At 37.4% G+C, this 16454-nt stretch overlaps 1 protein-coding gene across 6 annotated transcripts in view; it reads left to right on the forward strand.

Annotated features, from left to right (window-relative positions):
• Window positions 1–16454, forward strand: part of CDK14 (cyclin dependent kinase 14) — a 549770-nt gene that overhangs the window by 161958 nt on the left and 371358 nt on the right. For all 6 annotated transcript variants that reach the window (XM_023639167.2, XM_070264492.1, XM_070264491.1 and 3 more), the window contains one exon: window positions 16298–16377. In XM_023639167.2, coding sequence (XP_023494935.1) covers window positions 16298–16377 — 80 coding nt within the window. The remainder of the gene's footprint in view (window positions 1–16297; window positions 16378–16454) is intronic.

Raw genomic sequence — 16454 nt, forward strand, 5'->3', positions numbered from 1 at the left:
GACTAAATATCTTATCTGCAGATATTTGACATAGAACGATTTAGATATATATTCAATTAATCTAATTTACAGATATATTACTCTTTTTTTTTTACTCATTATGAGGTAACATATCACACTAGCTAAAGTCTCATATTTCCTGGGCTAGGATTTGTATATAAGGTGCCGTTATGGAAGAATTCCTCAACTGGATGACTACTGTTGATTTCCTATCTACTTCAGTTGGAGAAGAGCCATGGCTGTTATATTCATTCCTCACTTTAGGTGGAAACTGAACAGATATCTAATTGCTTTTGAGTATATGTTGCCCCTGAAGTCAGGGACTTCACTCCTCTAACACTCATTTTGAACTTAAATGAAAATCGTATCAGAAAGCTTTCTGTTAATGACTGAGAAGATTGACACACGCAAAGGAGAGACATTTAGGAAAGCAGACTTTTGTGATTTCTTACTTATAGAAATTGTTCTTCCAGGGAAAACTGATGTAATCTCTCCCGTCTGTAGCTGTTTATTGGTTGGGTCCATGTTTGAGATAGTTAACTTCATTCATCCATGCGTGCTGTATTTGTTGAAGCCAGGCTCCACAAAAGCCATTTAGTACAGAGAAAAGCCAGACAACGTGATTTACCCCCAAAGTGGCTAAATTATATCATTTCACTGAATGGGAATTAGATTTCTTATTAGAAGCTAGATTTGGTTGCTGAGGCTTAACATTACTGAATAGCCTTTTGTTTAAGGTCTTGTCAGTTTTCCTTACTTTGTAGCACCAAATCTGGCAAAATAGATTGCTTTATAGAAAAGGGATGCTAATGTCCTGCTTGGTGGTGATAAACACACACATTATTGCTTGGAAAGCCCTGGAAGTAGCATGAGTGGATTTAACAAATTGCTTTCGGCTTTCTTTGTTGTTACAATAAAGATTTGCCACCAAATATTTTATAGTATGTATACGTAACTACAGTATTTAAATCCTGAAAGTTTATTAATTTTTAGTATGTTTTAATTCATATTTATAAATATGTTAATTTTATAGTCTGTTTTAATTTATGTTTATCATGAAGCATATTTAGTAGACTTACAAGCTCAGTTGATTTACCTTAGATTGGTTAGGAATAAAAACATATATTTAACTTCTACAGATGAATGTTGTTGATATGTTAGCTTTTACTTCATTCAAAGCTCTGCTCTAAGAAAAAGGCAGCAGGTAATAAAAACATTGGTGTCCAGCAAGGTCAAATTACTAATTACTGGGTCAGCCCTGTGGCATAGTGGTTAAGTTTGTGCTCTCCCACTTTGGCAGCCCAGGGTTCGCCGGTTTGGATTCCAGGCATGGACATACACACCGCTCCTCAAGCTATGCTGTGGTAGGCATCCCACATATAAAGTAGACGAAGATGGGCACAGATGTTAGCTCAGGGCCAATCTTCCTCAGCAGAAAGAGGAGGATTGGTGGCAGATGTTAGCTCAGGGCCAGTCTTCTTCAGCAAAAAGAGGAGGATTGGTGGCAGATGTTAGCTCAGGGCTAGCCTTCCTCAAGAAAAAATTACTAATTACTTTACTGGATCAGTTTTATTGTCAACCTGGCATCCAGATCCCTGCTTTTATTTCCATGTCCCACTGCTTCCCAAATTTCTACTCTCCGTGCTTTAAATGTGCCTCCCTCCCCCTGTTCTGCATCTTTGTTTATGATGGATCCCTCTGTGGGAGTGGCTTCTCTCTCCTTTTCCCATGTTCAAATCCTATCTCATCTTTAAGACCCAACTCAAGTCCTGTCATTCTCTGAAACTTTCCTGGCTTCTGACAAGACACTCTCCTTGACTATGCTTATGCTTGACTAAGTTATGCTCCTCTAAGCCTTCTTCTCAACTAGGCCTTGACTTTGCCACAGCTTCCTCCCACACGTACACCCTGTCCTTGCCAGGCCCGCAGAGCCCAGTTGTAGCAAGAATCCTGCTGACTCAGTTTAGAGAAAATCTCCCCACCCCTGATATCTGATTGCTCTGGTCTGCCCTCAGGAAGAATCCTGTTCGATCAGTTTAGCAAGAATTCTCCCTCCCCTTGATGGCTCCTCTTAGTTATTTTCCATCCACCAGTGGCCCCCTAACCTGTTCCTTGGCTATAAATGCCCACTTATTCATGTTGTATTCAAAGTTGCACCCCATCTCTCTCACCCTTGTTGCAATAGTCTTGAATAAAGCCTTACGGTTTTAACAAATATCAGAATAATTTTTTCTTTTTCATGATTCAGTTACTGCCTTGCTTGATATCTCCTTTACCTTCTCATATATGTGTAACTTATTTTCATATGTGTATAACCTACCCTTATGTGTATACAACTTATTCTTTAGCACCTGTCACAGTGCTATTAATAGATGCTCAACTAATAAACATTAACTATGTAATGATTGGGGAAAATGTTTAGGAATGCTCTGGTCAACCTCTTTAAGTTTAATGAGAAGAGGCTTTGACAGATGGCCCTTGGGAATAGAGATTTGTAGTCAGGACATAAGTTCTTTCTTCAGCTTCACATTTGATTACTATGGGTCTCAGTTCTTCTAAATCTAGGATCATGTATCTGGGTTCATAGAGCAAAATCTGCCAGCGTATCTATCCTGGAGATGATTTGATTGGCTGTTTTCTGTCACTGGATATGGAGCACTCCCATTAGATTGAATTCTAGCCGGGCCAACTCAAAGGAACTGTGCCTCAGAGGTTCTGCCTCATGTGGCTGTCAGGCCCATACACTCCTTCCTCAGTCAGGCTTCTGTTGCTTGGCCAGCAGGTTGCTTTCACCAATAAATCAAAATGCAGGAGTCATGAAATTTTGTGAAGGAAGTACTGGGGCCATTTTCCTTAAAAGGAAAATGTGAGTTTGTTTGAACTTGAGGCAGCCCCCGTTCTTATTTCAGCCCATCCAGTAAAAGGATATATTATTAAACCATGATAAAAAGTAGATGACCAAATATAGAAGTAGGATGCCATTTAAAATAATCTACACATAGAAAAGGAATCTAGAAGATGCACACACATGTTGAAGAATTTATCTCTGAATACTAGGATTATTGTTGATATAAAATTTTTCTGTATTTTCCAACTATTCTGCCATAAACATGTATTACTCTTATAATTAGGCTAAGACTTATTAGTGCCATGCTAAAATATATTTATTTATTTTGAGGTTTGTAAAAATTTATTAGAAAACATAAAGAATAATAACGTTGCTTTGACAATAAATAATTTGATCACAAGTGTCGTAAAAAAAAATATACTGGTGTAAGCAGAGTGCCTCTGTTGAATGAAGAAGTAGCATGAGGGTGTGGACCACTCACCTTTCTTCCGTAGTCACACGTTAATTATTGCTCCCCCACAGGGCATTGAAAAGTGTGGGCTCTGAAGTCTCACCTCCCAGGTCCAAGTTGTGGACCTGCTACTCCTAGTTGTGTGATTTAGAACTGTGCCTCAGTTTCTTTATAAGTGGACATTATAATAGTATCGGTCACACAGAGGTGTCGTAAGGATTCGATAAGACAGTGTAAATAAAGTCTTTGGCCAAGGGCCTGCCACACTATAGGTACTTTAACAATAAGGGCATTCAGCGTGAGTGCTAATTTTGAGTTAAAGATGACGATCTTGGTTTTAAACCTAAATCAGGTTAACTGAGTGTACTCTGGCTCTATTGCTGGGTTGTAGAAGTAATGCTAGCATGGATCTTATCATACCAATTATATGTAATTTTTATAAAGGTCTGTATCTCATCAGCTCTTTAGTAATGTATGAATCAATATAAACTGCGATCTTCAACATGTAGAGGGAGATCATTTTCAACTTTATGTTTAATCGAATAATGTTTTACTTTGACACCCTGCTTGCCTAGAAAGCAGTCCATTTTAGTGTCACTTTTATTTTCAGGAGAACAGTCTTTTAGATTTAGGTAATTCATGATGCCATAGCATTGTTCTCCAATCCTTTTTGTCATAAAAGACTTAAACTAGATAAACTTGACTTTGATTGATATTGTTTTGTAATTTCATTTTAAAGATATTTAACAATGACATATTCTATAATTATGAAAGTAATATATTTTAGTTAGAGAAAATAAAAATCGCTCATAATCCTCTTGACTTGATATAAGTCTCTTCTAGTCCTTTAACCAAGCTGCTGTGTATTTATAATAATTTTCTTTGCTGGTTCTCCATGGGCCTTTGCAGCCAAACCCAAAAAAGAAAATAGTAGCTTGCTATCCTGGTGGTAATAGAAACTTGAGATGTGGTGTGTATGTGTGTGCATGCGTGTCTTTATTAGAATGAGTTGTGAATAGTCTGAACTCTGAATACCCCTGCCTTAATGGCTCTCCAGGGCTGCTTTAATTGTTTTATCCTGCTGTTCCAAACTTCGCTTAATTCCGTATGACTATGTTTGAGTGGAAAATGCAAGATCTCTGTGGTTAACACTACTTGGCAATGAGTATTTGGAGACTTCTCAAAGCCTCGTGGTGAATCAGTGATGTGCTTTTTGGTGCATCTCATTTATCTTCTTTGCAGATGCCTTTCTTAAGAGTGTAAGCTTGACTTCCGTCTTACAATGCTGAACATGTATGCCTCTACCAGAGAAAGGGGGACGTTTATGACTCTGTAGAGAAATTGGGACCATGATGATTTAAACATATCTTTGAACCGGGAAGCTTGAAATGCTTTAACGTTAAGCATCAGACTTTATCCTCTTTTCTTTAATCCCAGCTCATGTAATGACTCGCTCTGATCCTGTAGTTAGACTTTTTAAAAAGAAAATCATGAATGAGTAGATTTAACTTTTATTTTTAGATGTAGTATGAGATTGGTGTGTAAGAATTAGCAAGAAAATAATAAATTATTCAAGACAGGGAAAAATGATAATATCATCAAGAAGTGTGTCCATTTCTTTTCTGCTTTTTTGAAGCATTTTCTATGGGAAAAAAGCTACTGAAGATAAAAATCTATTTAAAGTGGCTACTTGACCTCAGAAGGAGAAAATTTGATTTCTCTAGAAATGTAAAATGCAGCCTTTTCAAAGACCTCAGTAATATGTTTCTCTAGACAAGTGTGCTTGAAGTGGGACTAGGGAAAAACAAAAAACCCAACTTCTTCCTTATTCTCTTTACCTTCACACCATCCCTTCATTTTTAGTTTTCAGTGCATATGGGTGTTGTATGTTTAGGGATATAAATTTTTGTATGTTACCTATAAAAACTTACATAGAACTAATTAGCACAGTAAGTTTCAAATCTCTCTATGTATGAAAAAATAATCTCTAGAAACTCTTCATCATAAACTACATTTTACTTATTTTTTAATGAAACCCTTCCATCTCCTCAAATAAACATGGCCCTTCCCTACTAATTCAGGAGTATGTGTAACCAATTACCTTTCCATCTGTGGGAGTCCTGGGCATCTTTTCTGTGCTTTGTGCCTTTTCTTCACATGTTAACAATTCTCCCATTTCTTGTCTTTGATAACTTTGCCTTACTTTTTTTTTTTTTAGGAACTTACCTTTGTCATGCATTTTAGTTGCTTGATACCGTCATTTCTTTTTTGGCTGGTAATCTCCTTAAGGGCTGTATGCATGTGACTGTCTGCTCTACCCAGAATGGTTCCTTGTATCTGGAGGTATTCCAGAAGAATACTAAGAAGTGTACAGTTCATTGCCCTATAACTCCAGAAGGTTAATGTATCAAAATGGATGATGAAAGTCTCTCAAAACCAAACAAACATCAGACTAGAGAACCACAATACAATTCAGCTCAGTGAGGGAAGGAGAGGAAGCATCGGAAATTCAGGAAAAGCTCAGGTTTGAAGTTTATACATAAAAGATGCTACTGGGCTAGAAAGGTGATAGAGAACAAATGCAATCACTCACCTTCTGTTTTGCTTACGTCATTGCTACCAAGGAGCATTAGCTTCAGGCAGCAAAGTGCAGAACAAAATACGGGAGTGAATAAATTATCAAATGTCTTAGGAGGTCTGATAGTACTGTGCTTCTCTAAGGAGTTCTGATTTAAGACCTGAGATGACTGTTTCACAGAATTTTAAAGAAATTGGGAGTTGAGATTGTCCCATCACTGTCAGTCATCTTGGAGGAACTATGAAAAATTGGAAAGGCATTAGCAGCCTTAAGGTGTCCAGATATTCACAGAAGAAGATGGATTCTGTGAACCAGAGCCAGGAGAAATGGTATGAACTTCCCCCTGCATATCCTTCTCATTCCCCCTCCTCCAGTGGAAAACCTTAGGACAGATTATCTTTTACATCTGAGTAGTTAGAAAGCAAAATAGTGATCTAGGAGTTCATAAAAAATTATGTCACACCTAAATAACCTTAATTCCTTTTTCTGATCAGATTGTTAAGCTAGTGGACTAGCAGAACACTGTAGATATTGTACATCTGCTTATATTTCAAACATAGGTAAATGTTCCCAATTATGTTCTGATAGGTAAGAGAGTGATGATTACTGTTGCTGGTGATGGATTTAAAACTGGCTGATTAACTATATTTAAGAGTGGTAGGATTTCTGGTACCTCTTTACATGGTAAGGAGTTGACTCATTCGTTCACCACTGAGTCCTAGCTGTGTGCCAGAGGCAGATTTTCCAGCACGACCCAATGGTCGAGGTAGAAGGTCAGTGCAGTGGTCTGGGACAGAAGGGCCGTGGAAGGACAGGATTGAAGAGTTTGAAAGTGAAAAGAGAAGGAGAGAGGAGAGACAGAGAGAGAAAGAAAAGAAGCCAGGTCCCCCAAAAGGTGGATGGGGTGGGGGTCAAGATTGTGGTGTCAAAGAGCACCGCCCTGGACCTCATCCTGTGCAGTGTTTTCGTTCCTACCTCAGATGAGGACACACAGAAGGATGGGTGGCCAACGCCTGTCAAAAACAGGGGTGGAATTTAGAGCAGACATGAGAGGCATGAGCAGCTGGTTGCTGCTGATGAGTTGGAATTTTATTAGGGATAAATCAAACTCCTCAAATCATGTTTAAAAAAGGTGAATTATTAGGCATGGGGCAAGTTAGAGATGGTACAGGGAGATTTCAAGGCCCATGAAGAAACTTAGAGGTTTTAGTTGTTGGCAAGATCAATATGAGTTTACAGTATTTTGTGACTATCAAAGTCTAATCTGTGCTTAGGCTAAATTAGTACAAGTTCAGTTTCTGGAATGGGGCAGGGTACTATCCCAGTCTACTCAGCACTTGGACCACATCTGGTAGCGTGTATACCTTGGCAACCACATTTCAAAAGGGGTTAATCAGCTGAGACTTACCAAAACCTTGCAACTAAGACTGTGAGGGCACTCAAAATAGTTGAAAAAATTGTGGATATGTATTGTAAAAAAGGAGATTGCAGTGTTGGAGAGACCAGACAAAGGAAGAGAGGCAATGAGAAGTTGATTTAGGAACTTGAAGGCTTAACACAGTGGTTCTCAATTCTGGTTGCATATTAGAAAAACCTGGGTAGTTTTTAAAAAGGCAGACGCTAGGGCACCCACCCCACACCAGTTAAATCAGGCTTGAGGCCAGGCATTGTTAAGTTGTAAAGCTCCCACGTTGATTCTAATATGTAGCCAGGGTTAACTACTTGTTCCTTAATCTTTCCCACAGCTGCAAGCTCCAACCCTCTCCATGCTTTGCCTAATGCACACAGGGACAGCTACACTGAGCAGCTGCCAAAACTGCAGCCCCTATGCCACTTGCTTTAAGATACTGTCAGGATGGAATCTCCTCCACCTCACATCACTATTTACCACAGGCACTACCCAAGGTATAAAACTCCCTGATTGGCCACTATCTCTTACACCTCACTCACATATTTCTCACTTCGCTCCTCTGCTGTCCCTTTCTCCTGTCTTTCAGGCTCTTTCCCTGTCTTCTAGATCTAGAGCATCATTCTCTGATCAACAGACTCTTACATATTCTCTGCCTCTTTCTGAGTGTTTCTTTTCTCCTGCTTCAACAGAAAACTGGCTCTTTCTTGAGGTTATTACTTCCCTTGAAGTCCTCCAAATGACTCACAAATTTTTATGTCTAGACTAGATTTTTGTTCTGAGATCCAGACCCATAAATATCAATGCTTCCCTTCTGTCTCCACTTAGACACTCCCTGACTAAGATCCGTCCAAACAGAACTCTTGGTACTCCAGTTCTAAATCTCCTCTTCTTTAGTTTCACTCGACTCAGTAAACGATACCCCATCACCCAGACACCAAAGCCAGGACATTTGGAGTCATCCTTTACACCTTTCCCTATGCCCAATCCAGTTTATCTAGACAGCCTGTTGATTCTGTCTTCAGAATATCATTTTCCTTTTTCCCATTTCTCTTACCAATACCCTGGTTCTTTGTGGCCACCATCTTTCCCCTGGACCACTGCAACAACTTCCTGACTTCCCTTCCTGCTCCCACTGTTGTGCTCCTTCAGGCCATTCTCCACACCATAGTGAATGAATTGCAGACACATAATTTAATCATATCATTCCCTTTCTTAAGATCTCCCAGTGTTTTTGGTACTAATCCTTTCTGTGGCCTTTAAGGACCTCCATGATCTGGCTCTCCTGTTCCTCTCTCCAGGTGCCCCCCACCTCTGGCCAACAAGCTTCAACCACCCTTCCTTTCTTTCTTTCTTCCTTCCTTCCTCCCTTCCTCCCCTTCCTCCCTCCCTTACTCCCTTCCTTCCTTCCCTTCCTCCCGTTCCTTCCTTTCTCCTCTTCCTTCCTTCCTCCCCTTCCTTCCTTCCTTCCTCCCCTACCTTCCTTTCTGCCCTTCCTTTCTCCCCTTTCTCCCATTTTTCTTTAACACATCTGTTTTCTGCCTCTGGGCTTCTGTACAGGTTGTTCCAGCTACCTGGAATGGTCTTTGCTTACTCTTTTATATTTCTTGTTTCAGCTTAAATGGCGTATTTTCAGAAAATCCTTTTATAAGTGTCTAATCTAAAATAGATTCTTTATCTTTTTTATAACATGCTGTGATTTTCCTTCATCACATTTATCCAAATTCATATTGGGTGTGTTTCTTAATTTTTAAAGAACTTATTATGGAAAATTAGTAGAGACCGTAGTTATGATGAACCACCATGAGCCCATCACCCAGTTTCAAACATTGACGGCCTGTGTCTAATCTTGTTCCATCTATGTTCATTCCACCTAATTATTTTGAAACAAACCAAAACATCATATTATTTCATAGTATATTTGTTCTTTAAAAGATAAGGGGACTGGCCAGGTGGCACAGCAGTTAAGTTCCCGCACTCTGCTTTGGCGGCCCAAGGTTCACTGGTTCAGATCCTGGGCGCAGACCTATGTACCACTTATCAAGCCATGCTGTGGCAGGTTTCTTACATATAAAATAGAGGAAGATGGGCATGGATGTGAGCTCAGGGCCAATCTTCCTCAGCCAAAAGAAAAAAAAAAGAAGAAGAGGATTGGCACTGGATATTAGCTCAGAGCTAATCTTCTTCTTCAAAAACAGAGTAGACAAAAAAGATAAGGACTCTATTTTAAAAAACATAACCACATTGCTATTATCATGTAAAAAATTTAACAGTTCCTTTATATCATCAAATATACAAGCAGTGTTAAAATGTACTTTATTAGAATCAAGATAAAACTGGGTCCATACATTGCAATTAATTGCAGTTAGTTGATATCTCTCTTTGATCTACGGGTTCCCCCCTTCCTTTTTTCCTGGAAATTTATTTGTTGAAGAAACAGGTTTATTTTTCCTACAGAGTTTCTTATAGTTTGTATTTTTCCAATTAATGGTGTTCTAATTAATGATGTTATTTAACTTGTTCCTTTATATCCTTAAAATAAGTAGTTAGATTAGATTTTGTCAGATTTAGGTTGGATTTATTCCATAGAGGGGGCTGAGTGCTTTCATCAGGAGGCATGTAATATCTGGTAGCCTTTTTTGTGATATTAGTAACTATTAATAATCCGTTAAGTGATTATGATTAGCAATGGTAATATTCAAATTCTATCATTCCTTCTGCATTTGTTACATGCAATGCGTCTATAAAGAGAAGTGTCCACATATCAACTGTCTGGTTACACTGAGATATGAAAGTATATGAAAAGAGAAAGTAAATGCTTACTATATTCTCTTTATTTGTTTTTAAACTAATGAGATGGTTCCAAAGTACCCTCCAAATATGACTCATGAGGTTTTTTTTTGTCTCATTATAAACTTATTGATTTAAACATATTTGATACCTTTGCATTGCAGGAATTAGTTTAGTGATGCTTAAATTGTCCCATCTTTGACAAGTGAGAACCTCCTGCCTCCCTTGACGTGTCTCAGCCATCTTTGCGGTTATGTGTTTTATGTCTGTCTCCTCAGTGAGATGTCAGTGCAGGGACCTGTTCATCCTTTATCCCAAGCACAGAATCATAGTCTCTCAATTAGTATTTGTTGAATAAGGGGCAGGATATTCAAACTTAATTAAGTGAAGGACTGTCTTGTGGAAGAGCATTTAGTTTAGTTTTGTGGATTCAGAACTAGAACCAGAGAGTAGAAGTTGCAGGAAGTAAATTTTAGCTCAACATAAGGAAGAACTAAGTCATTTGGGGTATTGTAGGAGAGTTGAGTTCTGTCAAAGTCTTCTGCAGGGCTTCTTTGTTCCAGGGAGTGAGAGGACAAAGACAGACAGTCCAGCCAGTGAGGATCTTTCTGTCTGCTCAGGAACCTGAATGAGCACTGAGGTTACTTTTACTTGCAAGATAATAAGACTTTCAGATCCTTTGTTGACAGATTTATTTCTGGAAAGGTGCAAAGTTGGCTGGTTTAGAATTGTTGAAATGTAATTATTCTATTTTCTCCCGTGAACAATATATGTTACTCTACTTTTATGTTTCAAAGTATTATGAGTTTGTACATTTGATAAAACATTGATAATGATGAATTATGCTTTAGTACCAATCATTCTTTTATAGATAATAAGTGTTCTTTGAACATACCCTTTACTCATTGCATTAAATCTTCAGACTTTTTGCATTGTTAGTCACGTGCTAATAAATAGCCATTACACTATTCTCTTATTAATCTTTGTATTTTTATTAAAAAAAATTAATTTAACAGAAATAGCATGTCTTCTTACTCTTCTGTCTTTATCATTTTGGTAAAGATTAGAACAAGGTGTCATTGCTGACAACCTCCCTTGAAATTCTAATTTATTTTTCCAGAATAAAGTATAGTAGATAGTACTTTTAGGATGTTTCAGAGCAGCAAGGTTAAATAGTATTGAGATGATTACTCATTTACACCTGAATAAAAATTGAATTTAGATGGGGATAGCAAGGCCATGAATATTTAGTTAAGTTTTTAATTTTCGAAGTGTGGATGTAATACAGTATAGTCAGCTTTTTCACTAGTATCTTAAGAGAAAATTAATAAAAAGCACTATTAGTAAAGTCTCTAAAATGTTTTTAATGACTTTCCCCAAAATTTATAAATTCAGCCCGCAAAATTGTCTGTGATACACTCCAGCTTGCCATTGTCACTCCCTTCTGTTGCTTCTAAACCAATACAGTAAGGAAGCAAAAACATTGTATCTGCTGGCACTTGGTATTATTTTCCTTAGCAGTTTCTCTTAAGACAAAATCATAATGGAAGAGAGAGGCAGAATATATTAAATTTCCCAGAGTATATTGAATTTCTTTTAGGTATGTTGCCTTAATTTCCTTTGTATCCTCTAGATATAATTTCTTCTAGGTGTTAGCACATGGGCACTATTTTCAAAGATGACCTAGATAATATTTGCAATTTTGTTTTATTGTACTAAGTTATCCTATAAATTTGAGCTAGCTAGTGGAATAGAAAGCCTTTAGGCTTTCCTTTGAGAATTGTTTGTCTGTAAGGAAATTCTCTTTGTGAATCATCTTTTGAACCTGGAAAATTTACACTAAGTGGGGAGTTTTCCTTTATAAGTTTCACAAAATGTTCAATGAACAAATGAACACATGCATGAAAAAGTGAATAGGCTGTACTCCTTATTCAAAGCTTCTAGATCTTGATTCATTCTCACCAGAGAATTTTATGATTTACAAACTTTGGACACACAGACCTGTGAACAGAGCTGCTGAAGTTGGCAGAGATTTGGATTTGTGGTTAGAGCTGGTTTCAAAGCTAGATCCACTTCCACACGGCTCTGCCAGGACGCCCAATATCCCGTGTCTCTGTGCATGGAGAGCTCCATGCTTGGGCATTCCCCAGGCCCTTCCTTGTACTGCCCTTGGTAGCTCTTCTCGTGTGACGGGCAGGCTGAAGCAGTGCGTCACTCATCCTTGGGCCTGAAGTGGGCTTCACAGTGAGGCCACACTGGGAATGGCAGTTGTTGGAAGAATGAGAGAATAGTAAAGAATCTCTGAAAATGAAATGGTCCCCTACAGAGCTTAGAACAACTAGACACAAGCCTGGCAATATCTCCAATAGAACGTTCTGTGATAATATTAACAATTTAATAATAATTAATAATAATAATTAATTAATATAATAATAAATAATACAATTTAATAATTTAAAGCATTTTTTAACCATTATTTACCTGAATTAATGTCTCCCTTACTAATCAAGGCTTGATTGCCTTCCACTCATTAGCCTTTGATTTAATTAATAAGACTTGTTAAAGAGGAATCTTCAAAGTTTTCCTGTAAACAGCTCTAATTATTGATTCAATTTGAATTTTGTAATTATTCTAAAGAACTTAAATCAATATTTGAAGTATTTGTTTTGAAAATTTAATAGAGCAGTTTAAACTACACAAGGTAATGATTGGATGCAGTGTTCATTTTGTTTTTCATAGAATGGCAGGCATCTTCTTTGGATATCTTTAAAAAATGACATTTTGTTAGAGTTAGTAACTTAGAATTTCAGGTATTTCAGTCCATGCTGAAGTTTAAAAAGATATGTGTACCAAAGGGAGAAGGTTAGAAAATTTGTAATGTTACTTTTTTCCAAAGGTACCTTTTCCAAAAGTGGAGCTCATGCCTTAACACTTTTACTAGACTTTTAGAACTGAGGGATTCAGTAGTTGGTGAGTGTCTAGACATGTGAAGAAAAACTAATTAAGAAAAGAGAAAGTCACAGTGACTCGTAGGTTAAAGAGCAATTTGATAATCAATATGATTGTTAATGGGAAACCAATGACACAGTTGGAGAAGAGGACGATACTGATTAGTGGTCTGGCTCAGGTTATTAAAAGATAGTGAGGGTTTTGAAACATGTCTGTTGGGTGTAAAAAGGTTAATTAACAAAATATTCTATAAATTCTAAAGCTTTTATGAAATGAAAACTTTCTATATCTGCATGCATCAAAACCAAAGAGACTAAACCTTTAATTTCAAAAAAGAAAATAAATATTTAAACCAAATATGAAAGATGTTGAAAGCTTTATAAAAATTTGAGATTTCTGAAATTTTTGAAAGCAGTAATTTTTATACTTTATTCTTGAGTTATCCTGCAGGTATAAGGAAGGAAATATCAGTATATTAACATTATTTATATTCATTCAATAAAATATTTTGAGAGCCTGCTCCATGCCAGGCAGTTTTAAGCGTTAGGCACGTATAAAGGTTAACCAAACAGGAGAAGTTCCTTCACTCCTGGAGCTAATAGTCTAATACAAATTTTAAGGAAATTTTTAGTTTCACATGATGTGCTACATAAAATCTTAATATCTTTAACTACTGTGATTATCATAACTATGAGAAATTAATACTTGGAGTTTCAATTCATGGAGAATTATATTTCAGAATCAAAATTCCGTTAACCTGGATCTTGTTCTTTCCTGTGGTTATCATATTAATATGTTCAAAACTTTTTCACCACAAAAATAATGCACACTAGTCTATGAGTTTACTCTAAGGCGTTCCATCTCTAGTTGCATCTAAAAAGTATTAGTTCAATTGAAGGTTTGCCTCCTTTCAGTATATTACAGGAGAATCGTAACTTCCTGGTCTAAGAGTGTGTTTTAGGTATATATCCTTCAAAAACATGATTCTCTGTATTCCAGAATTCAGTTCACGGTATGCTTAAGTTAATGCTCTCAAGGGAAATGGAAAAGCTTTGTGGGAAGCTTTGTGTGTGTTTTTTTAATGGATGAGGGGAAAATATCTGTAAATGAGGGGAAAGTCCAGGCAGTTCCTGGAATCACTTACTGCCTCCTTGGGGAGCCAGTGATGAGCTCAACTGGGCTGAGAAAAATCCGTGCAGATGTCAGCGCTGACTGCATCCCAGCCTCAAGCCCTGCCAAAGGCCTCCCTTAGTCCAAAAGGACAAAGTGAAGAGCACAAGGCACAGTCTCCAGTTGAACCCCATCTGCTTATTAATTTTTTGCCTGCACCTGGGTGCCTAAAGCACAATCAGGATTAGAAAAATCAAGGTAATGTACTCAGGAGAGGAGAATTGCAGAGCAGAAAAGCAGCAGGCCTGTCCTCCCAGCTGAAGCACAAGCGAAAATAAACACAACTCCTGACCTTGAGGAGATGGTACATCATGGAGCCTTATAATCAGATGTTTTTATGTGATTCCTGTAACCAATAATGTATTTCAACAGTTCAATGAGAAATGCCAATAGAACGGTTGGGCTGTAATAAATTCCTTGGCCTTTTGAGTTTTGTGGCTGTGGCAGTTTTTTGAGCAAAAACAGGCCAGTTGGATATAGTTCTTAAGAAAGAGACGTTCGAATTCTTTATTTCAGACTCAGGCACTGGATTCTCTGGGCCATGTGAATTCTCCTTTGCTGGTTCCATAACCTCTAAAGAAATTGGGTTGTAATTTAAATTGCAACACAAAACCATTTTTCATCTATCAGATTGGCAAAATCAATGGTTGATAACATAGTACAGTTGAAAGGGGAACAGGAGCTCCTATCATTTGCTCTAGGAAGTTGATACAACCTCTACGTAGGATAATTTCCCACTATTCATCAGAATTAGAATTTAGAAATGCACATACGTTTTGATCTTGCAATTTCACTTTTAGGAATTTATCTTACAGACATGTTTTTACATGGATGAAATTACATGTTCAAGACTATTTATTGCATCATTGTTTTAGTACCAAAATTGGCGTATACACTAAATGCCTATCCATAGAGGACTGGGAGTAAATTAAGTGTACTACTCTCATACAAAGGAATACCTGTGGTCTCTCAAAAGCAAGAGATAGTTTTCTATGAATTTATGAGGAAGTCACTAAAATATATTGTCATGATAAAATAATATACAGTGTACTCTGTATCGCATACTACCATTTGTGTATGTGTGTATGTATATATGTGTGTATGTATATGTATGTTTGTGTGTAAGTATAAATAATGGTAAGTGGTCACCTCAGAGGATGGGAGCTGGTGGCTGAGGGAGGGTGTGGCAGGGAGATTTGCTTTTCATCAAATGCCTTCTTGTACCTTTTACATGTTTGTGTGGTTGTTTCACCTATTTTAATTAACAAAGTATGCTGCTAGGTCTAGTAAGGGTAGAAAGTAGAGCATGAAACTAGACCAGTGTAGATAGACATGTCTTTGTTAACAGAATGGACTGGATAAAAATTTATCTGCCTAGTGCAATCTAATTTTTAATTAGAGCCAGTACACATTTAGAATGCATCTGGAAGAACCATCTGCTTTGGAAGGTCTTGTGTGATCTTGTAATAGTAAAATATTCATAACTTTTATTTTGGTGATATGCTATATTATAAAACACAATCAGACCAAATATAATGTTAGGAGGCTCTAGTAAAAACAAAATAGCAACAAAGGGAGGAATGGGCGATGTTGGGAGAGAGAGAGAGAAGAGGGAAGATAGTAAAGAGAGGAGAGAAGGCTGAGTGTCAAGTTTCTGTCCTTGGGGGTTGAATGACCTCAGTTTAAGATCAAAGATGAAGGCCTTTCAGCAAAAGAAACAAAGGAGCTATTGGAGAACCAAAGGTAGAGAATTATTTTGGCTGCTTGATTTTTAATTGATCTGAGAATAATTGATCAAGCGTGGTGATTTTGTTAAGCACTAGTTTCATTCTGGAAGGAACATAGAGTGAATCACAGAAAGCTTCTGTTAAATCTTGGACTATGCAAGTGTGAATATTTAAAATGTGAATATTTAAAGTGTGAATATTTATGATGATGATATAGAATTTCCAGACTTACTGAAATTAATCTTGTTGTGGCAGTGTAATTGAGTCACATTTTCAGTGCAAAAATGCATAAAATATGAATTTTAAGGAAGACAGAACCATAATGGGAACATATTTTCACGGATTTGCTTCTCATATCTTCTTGCGTTTCTCTCAGGGTAAATGGGAAGTTGGTAGCCCTGAAGGTGATCAGGCTGCAAGAAGAAGAAGGTACACCGTTTACAGCTATAAGGGAAGGTAGGCATTCCCTCTTGTTATCTTTGCTTCTGTCTTTGCATGATGCCCATAGCTGTTTAAATATTCTACACCTCTGA

The sequence above is a fragment of the Equus caballus genome, chromosome 4 (genome assembly GCF_041296265.1).
Source record: "Equus caballus isolate H_3958 breed thoroughbred chromosome 4, TB-T2T, whole genome shotgun sequence".
Lineage (NCBI taxonomy): Eukaryota > Metazoa > Chordata > Mammalia > Perissodactyla > Equidae > Equus > Equus caballus.